We start from the raw sequence: 25,754 nt of genomic DNA, 5'->3' as shown, positions 1-25,754 counted from the left end.
CGAACTAAAGGCAGTAATCCTGTATATTAGTGTTCAGGAGTTGCCTTTATCATATACCCTTTTCATACAGCGAATATAAACGTGTCACCAGTTGCTGATCAGTAAATCTCAAAGTTTTAAAAAGCATCAGAAATATATTTGTTATTCTTTCTTCTCTTTCCCTAATCTGAGTTTTAAACTGAAAACTGAAGATTGTCTGGAAAAAAATTGGTTGGGCGAAAATTGGTTGTTCGATAACAAATAGAAGTGTGAAGCCTTGTTTCCAGACACGAACCAGCACATGATATGCGAGTGTTTAAAATCAATACTGCGCCTTTTTATTTATATAATAAGTGCATTACTTCGAATTATACAGTCTGGATTAAAAACAACGATCGATATATTAAGGTAATCGATAACATAACTACTTTTAAAGCAATATATGACACGGAATGTCTGTTAGAACCCAAGAAAGTTACTTTTACAGTGACATTTATTTTGTTACGCGATTTTTTTTGGGGGGGGGAATAGTATTTCTTACCTTGAAGTAATCACTTGCATTGCAAACTTCGAATTCTGTTAGTCCAGTTTATTTTCCCTCGCTTAAAATTCCACACTTTTTTTGAGGAACAGACAGGAGGGCAAGATTAATGCTAGATGGATACAAACAGAACCTGGAGGATTGCCAGAATTAAGCTATCTATCCTTGTTTGTGTATGTGGCTTTTTTTCTCTCTTCTAAATTCCGCAAAGCCAAGTCTGGAAGAAACGGATTAAAGGTTGAGTCGGATTGTTTGGAGGCGATGTGTGAGGATCAGGACCTGCCTTGGCACTGGCAGTCAGTGAGCTGGCTTCTACAGTGCAGAGGTGAGAGTGAATAGAAGTTAAGCTCAAACTGTACTCACTCCGTCCCGTTCCAGGCGCTCCACCAATCAGAGCCCAGACGCAGAGCTCCAAATTACCAATCACAGATCAGCACACTTAACTGCATCAATCGGAAAGGAGAACGGACGCGGCGAAGGCACCAATCAAAGGGAGAGAGTATGCCAGCTTGCCCAATAACGGAGCGCATCCAGCGACTGCCTTCCCTTTATGAATGAAAAGACACAGGCAGGAGACAGGCTCCGATCAATCAAACAGCCCGACCTCTGGGCGGTAGGAACAGCTCGAGAAAGCAACAGAAACATCGCCAACCGCGGAGATTTTGCCTTGGTTCAAATAAATGGCAGGTTTTACCAGGAATAATTTTTGCACCTGACTTTGCTGTTAGTTTGCATTCTTTGTCCCAGGGCCTACCTTTCTGTTTGGCGGTGTTTCCGTTGAGTGGTCTGTGCTGTATTCATTGTATTCGCCAATCTTTATTTAAAATGGGTATTTAGTTGGATGAAGTGCTTTATCACTTTCAGCTCACTCCCTAAAAATAAATAGAATCACCTCCCAACAAACACACACTTACATTAAGATGCCGTCTAAATTCTTCATTATAATTGTAAATGATTTTGACATTGTTTTAATCTTTCTGGGTTAGGTAAGTTCTGCACATTTTTTGCCACAGATCTTTGCTTGGAGTGGTGGGCGGTCTGTTTAATGCGGTGTGTGTGGAGGGGCTCAGTGTGACACTGGCACCAGTAATGTGTTTTTATTGTCACACTGCGACTTTTATGGCTCAAAGGTTTTAGATACAAGAGGTTTCAAAATTGTCACAAATTGCGGTAAATCGCACCTGGCCTGCTAGTCACCCCGACGAAAGCGTTTTATTTGATTAGCACCGCGGTGACACCGAGACAGAGGGTGAGAGATGGGGCAGAGCCGCTCAGACAGAAAAGATTAACGGAGGCAGGAGAGAGATAGAAATAAGAACGGACTGAACAAGGGAGTGAAGCAGAAACACTGAAAGATCGATTGTCCTTTACAGTGGTACTTTTAACTTGTATATGATTTATATATATGAACGTTATATATATAGTTGATAATTACGTTTTAACTTCGGATCGCTATCTCCTGTTAGTTAGAACACTATTCGTATTATCTTTGATGTCTCCCTTGAATAATTCTATTTATTATCTGTGAAAATACAATAGTTGTAAATTCTTGATATTTGCACAATCTGATGGCGCCTTTTAAAAAAGGAGTAACATCTGTTTACAAACAGCCTGATAGTAGAACAAAAGATAAATAATCCAGCCAACCAACCCATAACCCATAACTCTCCTGGGTCGATGTAACAAATGTTGCCGGCACACAGCTGATGTGTCGGTGTCTGTGAAGGGGGCGGACGGGTTAATACTTGGTCTGCAGGCTTGTTCTCGGAACGCCAACTCATCTTTTCTGGTTTTAGACGTTGATGGACCTGTTCAGTATTTCCAGCACTTAATGTTTTTCGTGTCTTCTGAAAAGTAAAGTATGTTGTTAGCTGTGGCGACAGAAAAATAGACAGAGGCACCGCGCGGCTGATAACGAACCGGGACAGACTATAGTTTAATAAACACACTTGCAGACGGAGTGACTTTAGTTTGGTGCTAACGCTTCATTTATTGCTTGCAAAATTAAATCTTGTATCTTTGTAAAACAAATGTCACCGCTTTCAAACGGTAAACAGCTCCGTGTTCTGTGCAGACGATTAAATAAAACCGAGATAAAAATCAGCGGCGGCAGCAGCTGCTTTGTACACGCTCGCCATCTAGTGGCCAGTCTGAGTAGAGCGAGCTCACTGAGACCGCGAATTGCTACAAAGTGATCTTTTGGTCAATATCGGTGCAATTTCCCCGTGCTGTTTCAGGACTGATATTAATGATTTTAAAACTATTATAATATTGAAAAGCCATCCGATGTGTGACAACGCCCCTACTTAATTTAACTTAAAATGGATTTAGGCGCGGTGCCCTGTCTCCAAACCGAGCCTCTAGAAACTAATTATATATATAACCTGTGGTGGAAATCTGCAATACGCAGTTTCATGAGAGACATGATGAAATAGCGTACTACAGCGGTCAGCGAAAGAGACGGGAGAGTAAGTACACCGGTACACAAAAAGCAAAAATAACCAATTTTATAGATGTTATTTTCTTAATTCGATTTAATTTTAAACTTTCGAATTGTGCATACATTTCAACACAGCTAGAACACAAATCAAAGAGTTATAACAGAAAGTTGGTTGAATGAATAATTTAATCACTGATAGTATTTCATGCCCGCCTGACTGTTATAAAGTAAGGTCTGCAGTGTGGCTGCTGTTTGACAATACATGGCTTAAAAACGCCCCATATAATTTTCAGCCGTGATGTGCTCTTGTACAGTTACTATCCTTTTTTAGGCTCCGTTTTCATTTACTTGCAGAAGTCCCGTTTATTTCCCACCCTTTCTCTCGCAACAACCACCAGCACCATCCCTGGTAATAAAAATACCAGCATGTCATCTGCGCCGCCCCGTGGAAAGAGAGTGAACTGCAGACCTCCACATCGCCCTGGAAGATAACAACAGACCACATAAAGTCACACAATCAAACTTTTACAATACTAAACTCTCACTTTTAGGGAATAAAAGCGATGGTATCAGAGATGTTCCTACAACAGGGACTCTGCAGACATCTAGTCCAACGTGGAAAAGACTTCATAACCATTTCAATTGCAGGAAAAGATTATGCCAGGTCTTTGCGGAGGAAGGGGGAGCTGTCACTCCCGAACTGGCCGCCGCTAACGGAGCGAACTTAAAGAGATTCTTTGCGGCCCCCCCCCCCCATCATGAATATATGTGCTTCCCCAATTTTTAGGTTCCGTTAGCTGCAGAACATTTCTTGATCAAATGTCTGGAAGGGAAATCTGCTCTCAATCTTTTGGAGGTGCAACGACAAAGAGGCGAACATAGGACGTCTTAGATAGGAGATCTTCTGTCTGTCTTTCTTTCCCAGTGCTATACAGCATTCATAGTTCAATGGAAGTCCTCTATTAAAAGTTTAGAATCTATAGGTTTAACAGAGAAGTTTCATTATCAGCATGAACCCTAGGATAATCCTACTACCGTACAGATCTCGTGTGTTTAGCAAGAGAAATGCTAGATTATTAAACAGGAGGTGGAAGATTGAGACCCCGCTGAATGCAAGAGCTGGTTGGCTTGTAATTGGCCATAATAACATATCTCACCTTCAAATGTTTTAATCTACCATTTATTCTAGGAGTGAGAAAGAATGACCCACATTCATATATTTCCCTTTTAAGAAATGCCACATCTTTGCTTGGCCCAAATTCAACCACTCCATTGCATTGATGCACAGTTCTGCAGAGGTTCATTGGCAGTCATCAACAATTACCACACTGTTAAAAGGGTACTTATGCTGTTAATTACTAAACTTAACATTTAGTGGCAAGTTTAATGGGCAATTAACGTGCAAATGCAGCAACTTCATGAAAATCACGGGGAGGTTAAGGGCGAGATGTCGTTTTCATGAAGCTAAAGCAGTGCAGCGTAAATTGTCCAGCAATTGGTGGCGATTCGCAATTCACGGGGTATCCTCCTCGCTATAAGCTGCTGGCTGATTTGCACATTAATAACGGTGCGCATCGTTTACACACCATTATTTTTTCAGCAAAATCATGGTCATTAGATTTAGCACGACTGTCCATGGCAAATTCTTGTTTCTAAAGGAAGCAGCTGAAACTCTCATCCATGCCTTTGTTACCTCTAGACTTGACTATTCTAATGCACTCCTGGCCGACCTCCCACATTCTACCCTACGTAAACTTGAGGTCATCTAAAACTCAGCTGCCCATGTCCTAACTTGCACCAAGTCCCATTCACCCATCTCCCCTGTGCTCACTGACCTACATTGGCTCCCAGTTAAGCAACGCCTTGATTTCAAAATTTTCATCTTTGTTTTCAACTCCCTCCATGGCGTCACCCCTTCCTATCTCTGTAATCTCCTTCAGCCCCACAATCGCCCCCCCCCCCCCGAGATATCTGCGCTCCTCTAATTCTGCCCTCTTGAGCATCCCTGATTATAATCGCTCAACCATTGGTGGCTGTGCCTTCTGTTGCCTAGGCCCTAAGTGCTGGAATTCCCTGCTTAAACCTCTCTGCCTCTCTACCTCTCTTTCCTCCTTTAAGACACTCCTTAAAACCTACCTCTTTGACCAAGCTTTTGGTCACCTGCCCTAATTTCCCCTTATGTGGCTTGGTGTCAAATTGTTGTCTTACAATACTCCTGTGAAGCGCCTTGGGATGTTTTACTATGTTAAAGGTGCTATATAAATACAAGTTGTTGTTGCTGTATCACAGAGCTCAATGAACCCCTTCCTTCCACAGAGAAAAAAAAACTAATTGGAAGTGGATTGGCAGCAGAGCTGGAAAATGTTTTGAAATGGACTTTCCATGAACTCTCTTAAATTAACTTTTCAATTGCTGGAAATGGCACTTGAACTTTACTCAGAGGAAATTAATCCTAAAAGGGGAACAAAATACACTGTTAATATAGTCAAAGCACAATTTTCTACTACTTCACTTTAATTATATGATCACTTAAGGAGCTAAGTGCTGACTAGAATTGGGTCCCTCTTACTCAAGCAAAATTCAATATGATAGTCGCATAATATTTTCCAGTGTTGTGCATGTCATATGAAGGGATCATAAATACACTGCAAGTGATGGCAACTTCAGGGTTAATCCAAATTTATGGCTCCACTGAACTGGTAAATTTATGTTTCTCACTTGTCCAAGCCATAGCACAAATATGTATCAAGTCTGGCATTCATAACATCTCAGGTTACAAATCCCAAGTCATGTCATGAGAAATTGTAATTCAATTGGTCCCTGATCTGATCATAAAAGTGAATTATAAGACTAGTTGTTAAAAATCTATCCTATAATAGCACGAACATGTATGCTACATGAGCCACATTTCAGTAGTGGCTAAATGTAATCCAGTATCTGAGCAAATATTCAGGGTAACAAAATATTGTTTCTGATATTGTTTTGGAAAAGAAAAATGCACATTTATGTCAAAAATAAATCCACTAACCAAACTATCATAGCCTTCTTTAAGCAAGAAAAATGTTAAAAAGCAAATCTGCTTTAGTTTTTAAAAAATTATGTATAATTCACACACTGATCTTTATTGTACATCTGCTTGTCTGCTACCGAAACCCTCATCCATGCCTTTGTTACCTCTAGACTTGACTATTCCAATGCACTCCTGGTTGCCTCCCACATTCTACCCCACGTAAACTTGAGGTCATCCAAAATTCAGCTGCCCGTGTCCTAACTCGCACCAAATCCTGTTCACCCATCACCCCTGTGCTCGCTGACCTACATTGGCTCCCAGTTAAGCAACACCACGATTTCAAAATTCTCATCCTTGTTTTCAAATCCATCCATGGCCTTGCCCCTCCCTATCTCTGTAATCTCCTCCAGCCCCACAACCCCCCGAGATATCTGCGCTCCTCTAATTTTGGCCTCTTACGCATCCCCAATTTCAATCATTTCACCATTGGTGGCCTTGCCTTCTGTTGCCGAGGCCCTAAAGCTCTGGAATTCTCCCCCTAAACTTTTCTGCCTTTCTACCTCTCGTTCCTCCTCTAAGACACTCCTTAAAATCTACCTCTTTGACTAATCTTTTGGTCACTTGTCCTAATTTCTCTTTATGTGGCTCGGTGTCAAATTTTGTGTTCTATAATACTCCTGTGAAGCGCCTTGGGACATTTTACTACTTTAAAGGCGCTATATAAATACAAGTTGTTTTTGTTGTACAAAAATAAACAGGTAACAATATTACTTCCATATTCTGTTGCTCATTGTCTTTACCATAAAACAAAGTTTAGAAATTGCTGTTAATGATATTAATGAACAAATGGTGAATACGTTCATAGAAAGTCCATTATTTACCAACGACATTGATCCATTTATTTTAAAATAACATCTCTGCTAAAATAATGGACAGGGGAATGTCATGCAAACATATCAAGCACCTGTTATTATTGCCTTTAGTGTTTGTGCAACATGCTATTTTTCTTACATAGAATTCTAAATCAAAAGTGTGGCTTAGTACAGGTTGAACCCCGGTAATCCGGCACCCGACGGTCCGGCACCTTCAGTGGTCTGGCACGAATTGAAACCGGTGGTCTTTAGTTTGCGGAGCAGCCGCTCGGCGGCGCCACCATTTCCCGCAATATAAACAAACATTGTTTACATGTGCAATCGTCACTCCCAGTGGTCTGTGCTTATTTCTGGCTATTATTTACCCTTCAATATGGCACCTAAGAGGTCACGAGGTGGTGATAGTGGTGGTAATCGTGTGAAGCGTAAGCATGTGTCATTAACTCTATTGGAAAAGGTTGATTTATTGAAAAAACTGGAGAGCGGAACATCAGTAAGAGCCTTGTGCGATCAGTACAGTGTCGGCTCATCTACTGTATACGATATTAAAAAACAGAAAGATAAAATTAGAAACTTCTTTGCTGGCACAAAGTAAAAAGGTAATCAAATCATGTAAGACATTAAAGGAAGGTAAGCAAACTGACGTGGAGAGTGCTCTCATGCAGTGGTTTTGGCAGTTTCGCAGTGTGGAGTCAGGCAGTATTTCTGGAGAAATGATTATAGCACAGACTAAAATATTCCACAGAGAATTGAACATTCAGGATGAATGTGAATATTCACAGGGCTGGCTGCATAGGTTTAAACATAGGCACGGCATTAGCCTTTATTGTGTGTGTGGTGAGAAAAAAAGTGCAGACACAGAAGCAGCCACGACATATGTGGACGAATTCGCCAGGTATGTTGCAGCTGAGAAATTATCACCTGAACAAGTGTATAATGTGGACGAAACAGCTCTGTATTGGAAGTGCATGCCGAGGAAAACGTTGGCTACGGACACTGAGGAGGCACCATCCGGTTTGAAGGATTCGAAGGAGAGAGTTACTGCGCTTATAAAGGAAAAACCGAAACACATGCGACAGACAAGCCTTCAAGACTGGATTACCACTACGAAGGAAGTCACCAAGAGTCAACGCCCTATAGGGAGCATCGATAACCCTGTTGCCTCTACCTCGTCTGATCCAGATGACCCATCAGCTGATAGCCCAGAAGAAACCCCAGAAGAGACTACAGACAATGAAGAAATCCCTGATGTAACTCAGATAAAAGTTGACTTGAACTTATCATCTGACCATTTTTTGTAAGTGGAAATAAAGCTGTATCCACGGTAATTAAATGATTGTTTTTTATTTAATCCTTACCTGTATTGTGTTTATACTGTATGCTTTATCTACTTCTTTCCAGTTTTCCAGTTATTTCTAGTACAGTAAACTGTGACGCAGTTTCAGTGAAGGGTGGGTGAGCGCCGAAGGAGTCGGGCATTTGGGTTGTACCTAATATTGTTATTTTAGGTGTTATTTACCTAACCTTCAGTGGTTCGGAATTTTCAATGGTCCGGCACCGGCCTGGTCCCGAGGGTGCCGGATTACCAGGGTCCAACCTGTAGCAGATTGGCACATTAATTTTAATGCAGAGAAGTGTCAGATACTATGATTTACAAAGGTGAAAAAGCACATATATTTACTGCTCAATGCAGAATATTAAACTATGAAGGTCATAGTAGACTATTTATACCACCTACCTGAGTAAAGCTATTTCAGAAGTTGTCATAGCAACTTCTTATTGTCATCATTAATGATAAAGCGATGATATTGGGATTTGTGACAATTGTCACAAGACAGTTACTACTAGTATTAGCATATGTTACAGTGACTAGACATCTTCTAGAACATGCACATACACCCTGGAAGCCTTATAGAGCAGTGCAAATAAATGAATGTAACAAGCTACGAAGGAGGGCAGAAAGATTTGTTGCAAGAGATTACGAGAAGTACAATTGTGTTATTGAAATTAAGCAGAAGTTTGATTAGGAACCACTACAGAAATGGAAGGAATTACTATAGGGAGACCTTCTCAGGTTTATAAATGATATTAAAATGATCCTATTCCAATATATTTAATAGTAGCATATTGAGAGCTAATCCAGGGTAAAGATAGATACTAGGAAGTTCACAGTAGAACTGAAGCATTCAGATAACATTTTCCCTTGAATGGCAATTAGGTGGGATGCATTTCCATTGAATATGATTGAAACAAATACATTCCAATAAAAACTTAAGGTAAGTATTTTTGTTAAATTGTTAGAAAAGTGCCATATTGCTGAATTTTGTGGCGAACCCTATATGCAAGGCTGAATGGTTTTGCACAGCAATTAGGTAGCTGTTGATACTTAATATCTCTTTACATTTGTAAATGCCTCCATAGATGGACCCTAAAACTGAATGTAAACATTCCAATCTAGCAAACTATGCATTCTGACTGGGACCAAATAATATCAGGATTTTGTTATAAAATGCTTTGCGTTTGTTACTTGTTATGAGATGGCTTTGGCTTTTAACAGCCAGCATTTTTTTTTGAACAAATGTTATGGAAAACCCTTTGTAGAAGTCAAAATCAGAATGTATGATCAGTGTAATTTTGTGCACATTTATTAGCAAATTGGATGTAAGAAACAGCATTCTATTTTAGTGCATCTGTACCATATTTCTGCGCTTTTATTAAATGCAGAAGATATGTACAGGACTGAAATATGATAACTGCATTGTATATGTGCAGGCTGAGAGCCCAGCTCAACTGTGATCATGACAAAACTGTTGCTAATTGCATTCAGCACCAGCAACACCATTTATATTTGCCACCGATGGGGCTTTACTCTCTGGAGGAGGCATGTGATAGTCTATGCCTCTCAAGGCAAGTGCCTCCTAGCTTATATTATAGCATTGTCAGCATAGGTAAGGAAAGGCCACGGTCACAATGGAAAAGTTACAATTGTACATGTCTGCAGCTGCTTCAATGCTGCAGCTGGTGCTCTGAATACATCCCCAGTGTAAATGAGGCGAGTTTATGGACTCAATACATTGTGGATCCACTGCCACGTTTTTTTTTCTTATGGGATCTGGTCATCACTGGCAAGGCCAGCATTTATTGCCCATCCCTAGCTGCCCTTGAGAAGGTGGTGGTGAGCTGCCTTCTTGAACCGCTGCAGTCCATGTGGTGAAGGTACTCCCACGGTGCTGTTAGGTAGGGAGTTCCAGAATTTTGACCCAGCAACGATGAAGGATCGGTGATATACTTCTAAGTCAGGATGGTGTGTGATTTGGAGGGGAACTTGGAGGTGGTGGTGTTCCCATGCGGCTGCTGCCCTTGTCCTTCTAGGTGGAAGAGGTTGCAGGTTTGGGAGGTGCTGCCGAAGAAGCCTTGGCGAGTTGCTGCAGTGCATCTTGTAGATGGTACACACTGCAGCCACGGTATGCCGGTGGTGGAGGGAGCGAATGTTTAAGGTGGTGGATGAGGTGCCAATCAAATGGGCTGCTTTGTCCTGGATGGTGTCGAGCTTCTTGAGTGTTGTTGGAGCTGCACTCATCCAGGAAAATGGAGAGTATTCCATCACACTCCTGACTTGTGCCTTGTAGATGGTGGAAAGGCATTGGGGAGTCAGGAGGTGAGTCACTCATCACAGAATACCTAGCCTCTGACCTGCTCTTGTTGCCACAGTATTTATGTGGCTGGTCCAGTTAAGTTTCTGGTCAATGGTGAACCCCAGGATGTTGATGGTGAGGGATTTGGCGATGGTAATGCCGTTGAATGTCAAGGGCAGGTGGTTAGACTCTCGCTTATTGGAGATAGTCATTGCCTGGCACTTGTGTGGCACGAATGTTACCTGCCACTTATCAGCCTAAGCCTGAACGTCGTTCAGGTCTTGTTGCATGCGGGCATGGACTGATTCATTATCTGAGGAGTTGTGAATGGCGCTGAACACTGTGCAGTCATCAGCGAACATCCCCATTTCTGACCTTATGTTGGAGGGAAGGTCATTGATGAAGCAGCTGAAGATGGTTGGCCTTGGACACTGCCCTGAGGAACTCCTGCAGCGATGTCCTGGAGATGTGATGATTGACCTTCAACCACCACAACCATCTTCCTTTGTTCTAGGTATGACTCTAGCCAGTGGAGCGTTTTCCCCCTGATTCCAATTGACTTCAGTTTTATTAGGGCTCCTTCATGCCACACTCGGTCAAATGCTGCCTTGATGTCAAGGGCAGTCACTCTCACCTCACCTCTGGAATTCAGCTCCTTTGTTTATGTTTGGACCAAGGCTGTAACGAGGTCAGGAGCTGAGTGGTCTTGGCGGAACCCAAACTGGGCATCAGTGAGCAGGTTATTGGTGAGCAAGTGCCGCTTCATAGCACTGTCGATGACACCTTTCATCTCTTTGCTGATGATTGAGAGTAGACTGATGGGGCGGTAATTGGCCGGATTGGATTTGTCCTGCTTTTTGTGGACAGGACACACCTGGCCAGCTTTCCACATTGTCGGATAGATGCCAGTGTTGTAGTTGTACTGGAACAATGCAGAGTTATCTTCCATTGCCCCATTACCCCTTGACTTGTGAGGCTATCAGTTTTCTAAAAACGATCTTCATTTTTGGTGCTTCAGAGAAAACAGTCTCACAAGAGCACAGTCACCTTCTCTTAACAGATTTTCTGAATAGTTAACATGCTGCCAGTCACAGGTTTCACCATGGTGAATGTAATAGTAGATTCCCTCTCTTAAGACAGTGTTGTCCAATAGAAGTCACTGACTAGCTCCAGGTATGGCTACAGTGACACTGTTTTAGCCACATTTTAGTAGAAAACACCTAAGACACAATACAGGTAAATGCACTTCACGTGTATATTTACTTAACAAGCATCTACCACCAATTGGTGTGAAGCTTTGTCATTTTTCTCTTTCACCAAAGTTTTGAATTCTGGCATGAATTTATCAGATACAGCAGATCTTAGTGCAGCTTCTAGGTTTTTGTCCAGCAGATGAAAGCTGTACTGTGAGTTTGTCCGAGTGATTGCTGAGAATGGTGACTTGTACAATGAGACCTGACAGGCCCGCCCCTGCTCTCTGTTCAGAATGAAGTTAGCTGCTATTTGTCATGAGGTGCCTTGTTGGAATTGCATGTTATTTGTTATGCTAGCTTTCTTCTGCTGGATTATAACAGTTAATGTGATTGGTCGCGCTAACCACGATGACAGCAGCCCTCTCCATGCAATGTTGCTGGTGTTTCCATAGTGCTGAAGTCCAGTGTTTTCACCCATGGTGCACTCCATTTTAGCAGATAAACAATAAGCAATGACCAAGAAAAGTAAAGCACACACAACAATCAAAAACACACTTGCACACTCTGCTTTTTATTTTACCATTTTACAAACGCACAAAAAGGTTAAAGTGCACATGTATACGCCAGGCGAATATGAGTAGAGATCACATGTCCAAAAATGGTGTTTTTGTTACTCATTTCTTATTTATACATCAACAATGCAATTAGCAACATCTGGATTCCTAATTAGCCACATGAGAGCCCCACTCTCAGGGGAATTTCCTGATGACATGGGTCTGGATACACCACTCATCATCTAAGCTTTAGAAATGCAATTATCTTCCATTAGTTACTCCTAGCTTGCAGTTTACCTTGTCTTAGCCTGTATAAGACATGATTTTGCCTTTGTTCAAACTAGGCTCTAAAAAAATTGAAGCTTTGGTTGCTACATTGCATCTCCCCAAATCTAGAATCAGGTCAGAACCTTTGTAGGATAAGTGCCAGAGCAATATTGCAAACTCATCTCCATTCTTGGAATCTGATAATTGTATCTTTAGCATTGGTAAACATGGGGACTGACAGGCTTTATAATTCAATCTATCAAGACAAAAATGAGAAAGCACTTTGATTCAAAGTAGGTAAGATCAGTGTTTGAAAACTAACCAGTGGAAGCTGGTAAATATACTTTGGTCACTGATATGAGCAGTGTAGCAATTTGAGTTAAAGAAAGTTAACAACAGTCCATAGTCCATATTAAACATAGAAACATAGAAGATAGGAGCAGGAGTAGGCCATTCGGCCCCTCGAGCCTGCTCCGCCATTCAATGAGATCATGGCTGATCATCCAAACTCAGTACCCTGTTTCTGCCTTCTCTCCATATCCCTTGATCCCTTTAGCCTTAAGAAATATATCTAACTCCTTCTTGAATATATTTAATGAATTGGCCTCAACTGCCTTCTGTGGTAGAGAATTCTACAGTTTCACCACTCTCTGGGGGCAGCACGGTGGCATAGTGGTTAGCACTGTTGCCTCACAGCGCCAGAGACCCGGGTTCGAATCCGGCCTCGGGCGACTGTCTGTGTGGAGTTTGCACATTCTCCCCGTGTTTGCGTGGGTTTTCTCCGGGTGCTCCGGTTTCCTCCCACAGTCCAAAGATGTGCGGGTTAGTTTGATTGGCTATGATAAATTGACCCTTAGTGTTAGGGGGATTAAATATGTGAGGTTACAGGGATAGGGTGGGACATGTGTTGGTGTAGGGGTTACGGGGATTGGGTGGGATATGTGTCGGTGCAGGCTCGATGGGCCGAAATGGCCTCTATCTGCACTGTGGGGTTTCTGTGATTCTGTGATTCTGTGGGTGAAGAAATTCCTCCTCATCTCTGTCCTAAATGGCTTACCCCTTATCGTTAGACTGTGACCCTTGGTTTTGGACTCCCCCGCCATCGGGAACATCCTTCGTCTAGTCCTGTTAGAATTTTATAAGTTTCAATGAGATCCCCTCTCATTCTTCTAAACTCCAGCGAGTATAAGCCCAATCGACCCAATCTCTCCTCAAACGTCATTCCTGCCATACCAGGTATCAGTCTGGTGAATCTTCGCTGCACTCCTTCCATGGCAAGAACATCCTTCCTCAGATAAGGTGACCAAAACTGCACACAATACTCAAGGTGTGGCCTCACCAAGGCCCTGTACAACTGCAGCAAGACATCCTTGTTCCTGTACTCAAACCCTCTCGCTACAAAGGCCAACATACCATTTGCCTTCTTAACTACCTGCTGCACCTGCATGATTACCTTCAGTGACTGGTGCACAAGGACACCCAGGTCTCATTGCACTTCCCCTTCTCCCAATCTATTGCCATTCAGATAATAATCTGCCTTCCTGTTTTTGCCAGCAAAGTGGATAACTTCGCATTTATCCACATTATACTGTGTCTGCCATGCATCTGCCCAATCACCCAACCTGTCCAAATCATATTGGAGTTTCTCGGCATCCTCCTCACAGCACACACGCCCACCCAGCTTTGTGTCATCTGCAAACTTGAAGATATTACATCTAGTTCCCTCATCTAGATCATTAATATATATTGTGAATAGCCGGGGTCCTAGGCCCGATCCCTGCGGTACCCCACCAGTCACTGCCTGCCACTCGGAAAAAGATCCGTTTATTCCAACTCTTTGCTTCCTCTCTGCCAACCAGTTCTCTATCCAAGTCAGTACCTTGCCCCCCATCCCATGTGCCTTAACTGTACATGCTAATCTCTTATGCGGGACCTTATCGTAAGCCTTCTGAAAGTCCAAATACACCACATCCACTGGTTCTCCCTTATCTATTCTACCAGTTACATCTTCAAAAAATTCCAGTAGATTAGTCAAGCACGATTTACCTTTTCTAAATCCATGTTGACTTTGTCCGATCCTGTCACTGTTTTCCAAGTGCTCTGCTATTACATCTTTTATAATGGACTCTAGCATTTTCCCCACTACCGATGTCAGGCTTACCAGTCTATAATTCCCCGTTTTCTCTACCACGTTTTTGAACAGTGGGGTAACATTATGTACCCTCCAATCCATGGGAACTGTTCCAGAGTCTATCAAATTTTGGAAGATGACCAGCAATGCATCTACTATTTCTAGGGCCACTTCCTTAAGTACCCTAGGATGTAGATTATCAGGCCCTGGGGATTTATCGGCCTTCAATGCTGTCAATTTCCCTAACACCATTTCCCTACAAGTACTGATTTCATTCAGTTCCTCCTTTTCATTAGACCCTATGTTCCCCGACATCTCTGGGAGGTTATTTGTGTCCTTCTTTGTGAAGACAGAACCAAAGTATGTATTTAATTGGTCTGCCATTTCTTTGTTCCCCATTATAAATTCCCCTGATTCTGACTGCAAGTGACCTACGCTTGACTTCACCAATCTTTTTCTCTTCACATATCTATAAAAGCTTTTACAGTCAGTTTTTATGTTCACTGCAAGCTTACTCTCATACTCTATTTTTCCCCTCTTAATTAATCCCTTTGTCCTCCTTTGTTGAATCCTAAACTGCTCCCAATCCTCAGGTTTACTGCTTTTTCTGGCCAATTTATATGTCCTCTCCTTGGATCTTATGCTATCCCTAATTTCCCTTGTTAGCCATGGTTGAGTCAACTTTTTTGTTTTATTTTTATGCCAAACAGGGAGGAACAAATTCTGTAGTTCATCCATGCGATCTTTGAATGTTTGCCATTGCCTATCCACCGTCAACCCTTTGAGTAACATTCTCCAATCAATCCTACCAAACTTGCGCCTCATGCCATCGTAGTTTCCTTTATTTAAACTCAGGACCCTAGTCTCTGAGTCAACTACTTCACTCACTATCTTAATGAAGAATTCTATCATATTATGATCGCTCCGCCCCAAGGGGCCTCGCACAACAAGATTGCTAATTAATCCTTTCTCATTACATAATACCCAATCTAAGATGGCCTGGTCTCTAGTTGGTTCCTCGACATATTGGTCCAGGAAACCATCCCGTATACACTCCAGGAATTCCTCCTCCACAGTATTATTACTAATTTGGTTAGCCCAATCTATATGTAGATTAAAGTCACCCATGATAACTGCTGTGCCCTTATTGCATGCATCTCTAATTACCCATTTAATGCCATCCCCAACCTCCGCATTACTGTTTGGGGGTCTGTATACCACTCCCACTAACATTTTCTGCCACTTGGTATTCCTCAGTTCTACCCATACAGATTCCACATCATCAGAGCTAATATCCTTCCTTACAATTGTGTTAATCCCCTCTTTAACCAGCAATGCTACCCCACCGCCTTTTCCTTTTTGCCTGTCTTTCCTGAATATTGAATACCCCTGGATGTTGATTTCCCAGCCTTGGTCACCCTGGAGCCATGTTTCCGTAATCCCAATCATATCATATCCGTTTACCTCTATTTGCACAGCTAATTCATCCACCTTATTACGAATACTCCTCGCATTAAGACACAAAGCCTTCAGGCTTGTTTTTTTTAACACTCTTAGACCTTTTAGAATTATTATTTACTGTGGCCATGTTTGATTTAAACCGTTGATTTCTCTGACTGCCACCTTTGCTTTTCTCCTTCCTGTCTTTTGCTTCTATCCTTGTTTCCCTTTCCTTTGTCTCCCTGCTCAGGTTCCCAACCCCCTGCCATTTTAGTTTAAACCTTCCCCCAGAGCACTAGCAAACACTCCCCCAGTACATCGGTCCCGGTCCTGCCCAGGTGCAAACCGTCCAGTTTGTACTGGTCTCACCTCCCCCAGAACCGGTTCCAATGTCCCAGGAATTTGAATCCCTCCCCCTTGCACCATTCCTCTAGCCACGTATTCATCTGAAATATCCTTCTATTTCTACTATGACTAGCACATGGCACTGGTAGCAATCCTGAGATTACTACCTTTGAGGTCCTATTTTTTAATTTACCTCCTAACTCCCTATATTCAGCTTTTAGGACCTCATCCTGCTTTTTACCTATATCGTTGGTACCTATATGCACCATGACAACTGGCTGTTCATCCTCCCCTTCCAAAATGCTCTGCAACCGCTCTGAGACATCACTGACCCTTGCACCAGGGAGGCAACATACCATCCTGGAGTCTCGTTTGCGGCTGCAGAAATGCCTATCTATTCCCCTTACAATAGAATCCCCTATTACTATAGCTCTCCCACTCATTTTCCTCCCATCCTATGCAGCAGAACCACCCATGGTGCCAGGAAGTTGGCTGCTGCTGCCTTCCCCCAATAAGCCATCCTCCCCAACAATATCCAAAGTGGTATATCTGCTTGAGAGGGGGATGGTCACAGGGGACCCCTGCACTACTTGCCTGCGACTACTACTCTGCCTGGCGGTCACCCATTCCCTTCCTGCCTGTGCAGCCTTTACCTGCGGTGTGACCAACTCATTAAACGTGCTTTCCACGGTGTCCTCAGCATCGCAAATGCTCCAGTATGTATCCATTTGCAGCTCCAGCGCCGCAATGCGGTCTGCCAGTAGCTGCAGCTGGATACACTTCCCGCACACATGGTCGTCAAGGACACAGGAAGTGTCCCTGATTTCCCACATAGTGCAGGAAGAGCATACCACAGCGACGAGCTATACTGCCATGACTTACCCTTTAATTCATTCAAATTAAATTAAATCAAATCAATCCCACCAATTACACTATAATTAAATGATATACTCAAGGGCCCTTGTTTACCAGCAGTCCCTGCTACACAGCAGAGACCTTAGAAACTATAAACCACAAAATTTAAGTTTGGAAAAAAGTGAGAAAGAGAGAAATACTCACCAACCAATCACTTACCTGCTTTCTGGTGACATCACACTTCGATTACTTTTTTACTTCTCTCTCTCCTCTCAGGTCCGCCTCTCCCGCTCTCGGAGCTTGAGTTAAATCAGCCTCTCCCACCTGTCCTCTCGCAGGTCCTATTGGAACAGAAGAACAGCTGCATTCTTGCCTGAAGATAAAGGTTATGGCATACCGCCAAACTGGAAACCATCAAGGTTTGTACACTTATTGCCTGCCGATCTGTTTGGGAATTATAGAGTTGGAGGTTGTTGGTCATTGAGTGCAGCTTTCCCAGAGAGCTTCACTGATACAGAGAACATTTTTTGTCTTTACCCTCATCTGTGGATTTTCTTTTTCATTGTCCAAATATTTGTGGCATTAGTGCAGATATTCTGATGATGCACTATTCTTTTTTCAGGCTATGAAGCAATGTTCAGTGTATCATTTACCTCTTCAACTCTTTGTAGAATAAGAGTGAACTGCCTCTGTGATGGTGGTGGTAGGGCAACAGTTTTCCATTTCATGAAAGTACATCTTTCTCAGAATTTGGTTAACAATAACATGAGTCTAGCAATGGGCATCTTTCTTATTCACCAATAGGTTGGTTGTTAATTATCCTCACATATTATGTTGGGTATCATGATCTTTTAGACCATCACTGCTACCTTGCATAGTAACCTCTTTGGAACAGAATCACTAGAGATTAATCCCTCATACAGTCTTAGTCCTTTCATTGACGCTGAACTTCCATGATCTTCTGTTGGATTACAGTTGTTCACTGAGGGACATTGGTAGAAATAGATTTTAAATCCAGTCATTCTCACCCACCTGCCCATCCATTTCCTGCCTGCTAGCTCAGTACAAACGGATGACAACTATGTAATTCTAAACATTGGTTTGAAAATCTTGCCAGTGCAAGCACTACCACAACTGACCTAATTGTTTTAAAGGGTCACTATTTTCATGTAGAAATTTTTGGGAAACTTCTTTTTTGTTTGGACAACAATCAGAAGAGGCGTGTGCCATTTTGGTCACAGTAATGATATAAACAAATGACATGATGGTTGTCAGTGTGATTACATGATCGCACTGTGTATCTAAAAGCAGTTTTCCAAAGAGTTTTGATGAAGACACTTAGTTAGTAGTTTACAGTAAGTAACCTTGCTAACCTGGGCTTAGTAAACCATGAACAGTTTTATATTTTTACATCTATCAAATATGATATTCAAGCGATTTCTTCACAAATCTAAGAACTCCCCCTCCCCAAATACACATGCAGAGTCAAATTCACTGCAAATAATCTTTATGTTGAATTGGCTAGTTTTTTTTTGTAAAACCAATCGAATGTTGCTAAGGAACCTTATCAGTATATCTGGTTTGACCTCAGTGTTTCCCAGTCGTGAACCTTTCAGCAGATACTCAGGTTCCAATTTCCATGGGGTTTTTATTAATCTTGTGACTCTGACTCAGTGTCTTGCCCCCAGTTAATCTCTTGTTTGCCAAGTCAAAACATACATTTGCCACTCTGAATTAAGTAGAGAAAACCCGGTGTTATGATTTACGTCTTGAAACCAGTCCCCTCTCCACCACCCCAGGCCCCTCTCAGTGTTATGGCTGCAAGATTTTCCTTCTCAATGGGGAGCAGGTGGTCAGCTGATGTGAAATGATATGCTGAAGCAATGTTTTTCCTCCATTAGTGGTCAGTTGGATCTTGGCGCATTGGTAGCAGTGAGATCATTTTTTTCAAGAAGTTCCTTAAATGAGGACCTCATCACTGATGTGGCTCTCAAGATGCCATGGAATTCTGCATAGCAACTTGTAGTCTGGGTTATCATATGAAATCATATGTAAATAATACAAATCCTCCACTTTTTCAGACTCTTCACCTTTTATTGTCAGGCACCAATGAATTTGGAAATATGAAACTACAGATTTTGACCAAATAATTCTTTCACTATTTATCTTTATGATCAATGTTTAAATCAGATTTCAGGACTTTGATAGAACTTTTGGTCAGAGTAATGTGCAATGCGAAACAATCATCTCTTTACAGATGGCAGCAATTAACTTGTGATTGTAAACCCACAGGAACAGGCTTTTGTTCCTGTTAAACAATGTGAGTGATGCTGTGCTTGTAAATCTACAGGCACAATCTTTGGTTTGAACAGTTCACGTTTGAGTTAGTGCTCTTTAGTTTTTCACTGTTTCCCCTAAACATCAATAAACTTGCACTTGTAAATCATAGAAATGAACAACTTTTAATAAAAAAAATTCAATTGAGAATGATTAGTAATCAATACCTCAGCACTGGATTCGAGCATTTCCCAATCAGGTAAACTCTCTCCTCTCTGCTGGAGCAATTTTAGGGAGAAATAATAAGCAGCTTGATAGCAGAGTGGAGCCAGAAATCATTGTAAAAAGGAGAATATCTCCTTTGGGAGTATTTGACCAGGATGGTTGCTGGAAATACAAAGACTTGGGAATCCAATGGAAAGTAAAATATTCTCCATAACATATTGTCGGCATACTTACTCAAGGACACATTTTCATGTGGTAACTTATTCAAGGATTACATAAACAAATCCATTGGTAATTATTCAGTTTTCCCATGTTATCAGTTTCTCTCCACTTCAGTGCTCAATGTTACTTTTTTTTGAGAATGTATTGAACAAGTGTTCTACGGTTGAAGACTGAATTAGTAATGAAGGGGACTGAGTGATCCAATTGGGTTGTACATTGTCCTTTCACCTCCATGACCTGGGTTTGAGTCCAACCCAGACTGATGAGTTGAAACTTTTCTCTTTTGCCAGCTGTTAAGATCTAATGTGAAATGAGTTTGGACAGTTTCATCTCCGCTCTAAGAATACAAAAGTTCATTGTCTGAAATTTGGTACAAATAATCAATTTCACTCAGAAATTCTATTAAGATAACTAGCGTGGGAGCTAAAATGCACGTTGATGTCATGGGAGCATTCTTCTGTAGTTGAAGTTAAGAGACACTAGGGGTCAACGGATAGGAGGGCGCAGGGTGCCTAACAAGCAGCTAATCTGCTACCACTCGGTTAGTTTTCCTGCAGAAGTTGAATTTTCCCCTACTGTTGGGAACAAGTAGAGGGAGCTTTAGAACATAAGAAATAGGAGCAGGAGTAGGCCAATCGGCCCCTGGAGCCTGCTCCGCCATTCAATAAGATCATGGCTGATCTGATCCTAACCTCAAATCTACTTTCACTCTCCATCCCACCCGAACCCATGTGATCTCCCGGGAGAGGCGAACAACCAGATAAAAAACCCAATGTGCCAAGTTGGGAGAAAAAATCTGGGAAATTCCTCTCCTTTACACTGTATAAACCCCAGGATGTCCTGAAGCTGGTAGCGTAGCCTTACCAACACTCCTGTAATTTTCAGGCAACTACAGATTTTCCCCTGCAGCTCCTTCACAGGTCTTACAATCTCTTGAAATGCATTAACAGTAAGGCTCTGTTCCCATTTTGTCCTTTCTGTCCTTTCTGTGTCTTTACTCTGTTTCCTATAACGACCAATGCTGCTGGTGCCAGGATTTAACAATTGTGAGGTGAGTCAATGGCAGCTTCCTACATGAGTGAAAATTATGTTGCCATAATTAATTAGCTCAATTCATTCACACTACAGCGTTAATTCCTGGCACTGACAAGATTAGATAGGCTAAGGAGTGGCGTGTAGGCACAGAGAATGGGCTGAGTGAGACAGGGATTTGGAGTTAGGTGAATGAGAGTGTTTGCGGACCACAAGGCAAACACATGGAAATGGGAACAGGAGATCATTCAGCTGCTCGTCACTTTCCACTCACTTCAACAGCCACTCTAGATTTTTCTCTTAAAAAGTAAAGGATGCCAAAAGTAGAACATTGTTTTCACTTTCCAGACCTCATATCATAATTCAATGGGGGCAGAAAAAACAATCAGCAATAAAACCATTTTAGGCTTTCCCAATTAAAATCCAGTTTTCAAACATGTCCAGTTCTGATGAAGGGTCAATGTTTGAGCCCCAATTTCCCAAGGTGCCACTTGTAGCTCAGAGCCTTGCTGGTGGTGGGAATAGGTCAGAAAATCCGGCACTCGGCATCATACATCCAATTGGTGGCATGCTCGAGTTTCCAATGTGTGACTGGGACAAAGAATTATGCTGTGTGTTACAAATTCAGATCTACTGTAGACACTTTGTTGGGTTCAATGGCGCCAATCGGTCCCTTAACTGGTCCAAGCATCTTTTATGGGAGTTGACTCATGCTGCTCTATATCAAATTCAATGATAGCATAGCCAAGGACGTATCAACAGCATCTCCTCGTGATCTGGACTGGATATATATGTCTCTTGCCTGTGGTATCTCCTAAATCTCTCGGACAGTGAACTGAGCCAACACCAGTCCAGTTTGAATCACTAAGCTGCTTTAGTCCACAGTAAGGTGAACATACAAAATGATAGTTATGAGCAGATTCACTTAGTTCATTTGATGCAACTTAGCTCTGCATAATAACATAACCCACTTGGCTACTCCACTTCATTGGGTTTTCTTGCTTAACTGAAAGCAGACTAACCCCTCTACATTTTGCACCACAACAACAACAATAACAACTTTAGCACCTTTAGCATAGTAAAACATCCCAAGGCACTTCACAGGAACATTATTAAACAGAATTTGGCACCGAGCCACAAAAGGAGATATTAGGGCAAAGAGGTAGGTTTTAAGGAGTGTCTTAATGGAGGAAAGAGAGGTGGAGAGGTTTAGGGAGGGAATTCCAGAGCTCAGGGCCTAGGCAGCTGAAGGCATGGCCACCAATGGTGGAGCCATTAAAATCGTGAATGCGCAAGGGGCCAGAATTGGAGGATCACAGATAAATTGGAGGGTTGTGGGGCTGGAGGAGGTTACAGAGATAGGGAGGGGTGAGGCCATGGAGGGATTTGCAAACAAGGATGAGAATTTTAAAATCGAGGAGTGCTCAACTGGGAGCCAATGTAGGTCAGCGAGCACAGGGGTGATGGGTAAACGGGACTTGGTGCGAGTTAGGATATGGGCAGCAGAGTTTTAGATTAACTCAAGTTTATGGAGGGCAGAAGATGGGAGGCTGGCGAGGAGTACATTGGAATAGTCAAGTCTAGAGGTAACAAAAGCATGGATGAGGGTTTCAGCAATGGATGAGCTGAGGCAGAGGCAGAGGCAGAGACAGGCAATGTTCTGGAGGTGGAAGTAGGCGGTCTTAGTGAGGGAACAGATATGTGGTTGGAAACTCATTTTGGGGTCAAATATGACACCAAGGCTGCGAACAATCTGGTTCAGCCTCAGACAGTTGCCAGGGGGAGGGTTGGAATCGATGGCTAGGGAACTGAGTTCATGGTGGGGACTGAAGACAATGGCTTCAGTCTTCCCAATATTTAGTTGGAGGAAATTTCTGGTGATTCAGTACTTGATGTTGGACAAGCAGTCTGACAATTTAGAGACAGTGGAGGGGTCGAGCGAGGTGGTGGTGAGGTGAAGCTGTGTCCTGGCAGTGGAAACTGATGCTGAGGCTGGAATTTTCCTGTTGTCAAGCGGCGGGATTGGGGCAGGTCAGCAGTAAAAATCGCGGAAATAGCAAGCACGTTGGGAAACCGTCATCATCCCGCTGCCTCGCCCATTTAACTCGGGCGGCTTTGAAGGCGTGACATGGACCCGATCGGTAGAGGCGGGTGACCTCATTGAAATCATTAAGTGCTTGTTGAGAGACCCTTAAGAGTGATTTTAACGGCAGCTTTTGACTTTAACTGCAGGAGCACGAGATTCACGGAGGTGGGGTACCTCGTCTGTGAAGGGGAGGCGGAAGCTCAGTGACCATTGACGAGTTCATTCATTGACAGCTGGGAAAAGCACATAAATACACCAACATTACATCTCATTGCTTGCCTCATGGAAAGGCTCTTGCTGACTACATTTTGGCCACAGATTTCAGAAATCTCAGAAGCTACTCTCACCACATTGCTACTCACTATCACAACATTGAGGGATTGGCCCTCTGATCTCCATGTTACCTGCCATCTACTGCATCAGCATGGGTGCCACTTTTACTGTCTCACTTTGGTCCTCAGAATTGGACCAAGATGAGCCCCACCACCAAGAACACCAGCCACACCAGCAGCAACAGCAGGAACTACAACAGCAGTCTTCTCCTCAACGACCTGAAGCTCCACAGAAGAGAGGGGGGCACCACAGGCTGCAGCGTGCCAGAGGCGACATTCCCAGCACAGGGTATACAGGCAGAGGATGAGCTTCCTCAACATGACTGAACAGCAGTGCTTCAGGAGGCTCAGGCTATCGTGCCTGGTCATTGCAGATATTTGTAACTTGCTGGAAAAGACCTGCTGCCCAGAGGTCCTGGTGGACACGCCTTACCTGTCAAAGTCACCACTGCCCTCAACTTCTTCACCTCAGGCTCCTTCCAGGGATCTGCAGCAGACATTTGCGGGATCTAGCAGTTGGCTGCTCACAGATGCATCACCCAGGTGACTCATGCCATGTTTCACAAGTCAGCCAATTATATCAACTTTGCTACTGATGAGGCCAGTGTTACTGAGCGGGCACTCGGCTTTGCAGCTCTGGCTGGCTTCCCATAGGTGTAGGGAGTCATTGACTACACACATGTGGCTTTGAAGGCACCCCATCATCACCCAGGAGCGTTTGTGAACCGCAAGGGATTCCATGTGCAGCTCGCCTGCAACCATAAAAAGATCATCATGCATGTGTGCACCAAATTCCCTGGCAGCTGTCATGACTCTTCCGTGCTGCGCCAGTCCACCCTCCCTCAGCTCTTCGCTCCCCCAAACAGACTTACCGGCTGGCTGCTTGGAGACAAGGACTATCCACTGAAGACGTGGCTCATGACACCCTTGAGGAGGTCAAGTACTGAGGCCGTGGAACATTATAATGAGAATCACATCGCCACCAGATGTGTCATAGAGCAAAAATAGGCATGCTGAAAATGCGTTTTAGATGCCTTGACAGATCTGGAGGAGCCCTTCAGTACGAACCAGCCAGGGTCTCCAGAATCGATGTCGTCTGCTGTGCGCTGCATGACATAATGCAGCAGCGAGGATTGGAGCTGCAGAGGGTCATGGCACACAGCGCACAGCCTCTTCAGAGCAGGAGGAGGAGCAGGTGGAAGATGAGGAGGAGGAGGAGGAACCTGAGGTGGAGATGGCACCAGCAGCAGCGCACATTGCTGGCCAGAAGGCCCGGGATGGCCTCATCATGGCCAGATTTACTTAACTTGCACCAATGCAGCCACATGGCTGCCACATGCTGCACTAAGTCCACCCCACCGCAGCCCCCCAACAACACCATAAAGCAGTCCTACAATGACCAAGCCATTCCTCTCACCCAAAGCCCCAATGATCGAGGTTAAGTACTGTCTCACCATTCACTCCAAGTGACAAAGCCACTTCCAAGGTTTGAGGCAAAAATGGACAAGACCCGAAAGTGGTGCAAGAAAAACATTTATATATGTCATCAAAATAGCTGAAACCAAACACTAACATTTTTTCATACACCCATGTGCCTATCCGTGTGCATCTACTTTTGTGTCATTGTTCTTTTCTGAGTGCTTCTACAAGGTGCAACCCCTGAGGTAGAAACATACAAATATAGAAGATAGGAGCAGGAGTAGGCCATTCGGCCCCTCGAGCCTGTTCCGCCATTTAATGAGATCATGGCTGATCATCCAAATTCAGTGCCCTGTCCCTGCTTTCTCCCCATTTCCCTTGATCCCTTTAGCCTTAAGAAATATATCTAACTCCTTCTTGAATATATTTAATGAATTGGCCTCAACTGCCTTCTGTGGTAGAGAATTCCACAGGTTCACCACTCTCTGGGTGAAGAAATTACTCCTCATCTCAGTCTTAAATGGCTTACCCCTTATCCTTAGACTGTGACCCCTGGTTCTGGACTCCCCGGCCATCAGGAACATCCTTCCTGCATCTAGTCTGTCTAGTCCTGTTAGAATTTTATAAGTTTCAATGAGATCCCCTCTCATTCTTCTAAACTCTAGCGAATACAAGCCCAATCGACCCAATCTCTCTTCATACGTCATTCCTCCCATCCCAGGTATCAGTCTGGTGAATCTTCGCTGCACTCCCTCCATGGCAAGAACATCCTTCCTCAGATAAGGCGACCAAAACTGCACACAATACTCAAGGTGTGGTCTCACCAAGGCCCTGTACAACTGCAGCAAGACATCCTTGCTCCTGTACTCGAATCCTCTCGCTATGAAGGCCAACATACC

The 25,754-nt window shown here is 43.1% G+C and overlaps 1 protein-coding gene across 4 annotated transcripts in view; it reads right to left on the bottom strand.

Annotated features, from left to right (window-relative positions):
* Positions 1 to 4,340, bottom strand: part of ndnf (neuron-derived neurotrophic factor) — a 74,116-nt gene extending 69,776 nt beyond the window's left edge. The window contains exons 1-3 of one of the 4 annotated variants that reach the window (XM_085963072.1): positions 4,118 to 4,340; positions 3,506 to 3,937; positions 521 to 2,367 (exon numbers count right to left, since the gene is read on the bottom strand). In XM_085963072.1, the coding sequence (XP_085819198.1) occupies positions 521 to 540 (20 nt within the window). In that variant the 5' untranslated portion in view covers positions 541 to 2,367; positions 3,506 to 3,937; positions 4,118 to 4,340. Of the gene's footprint in view, positions 1 to 520; positions 2,368 to 3,382; positions 3,442 to 3,505; positions 3,938 to 4,117 lie in introns of all 4 variants that reach the window. The other 3 variants (XM_085963092.1, XM_085963077.1, XM_085963086.1) reach the window with 3 other exon arrangements.
* Positions 4,341 to 25,754: the final 21,414 nt, after the last annotated feature.

The sequence above is a fragment of the Somniosus microcephalus genome, chromosome 2 (assembly GCF_052327205.1).
Source record: "Somniosus microcephalus isolate GS21.2 chromosome 2, FLI_Smic_1.0, whole genome shotgun sequence".
NCBI lineage: Eukaryota > Metazoa > Chordata > Chondrichthyes > Squaliformes > Somniosidae > Somniosus > Somniosus microcephalus.
This window is presented reverse-complemented; position numbering and strand designations above follow the sequence as displayed.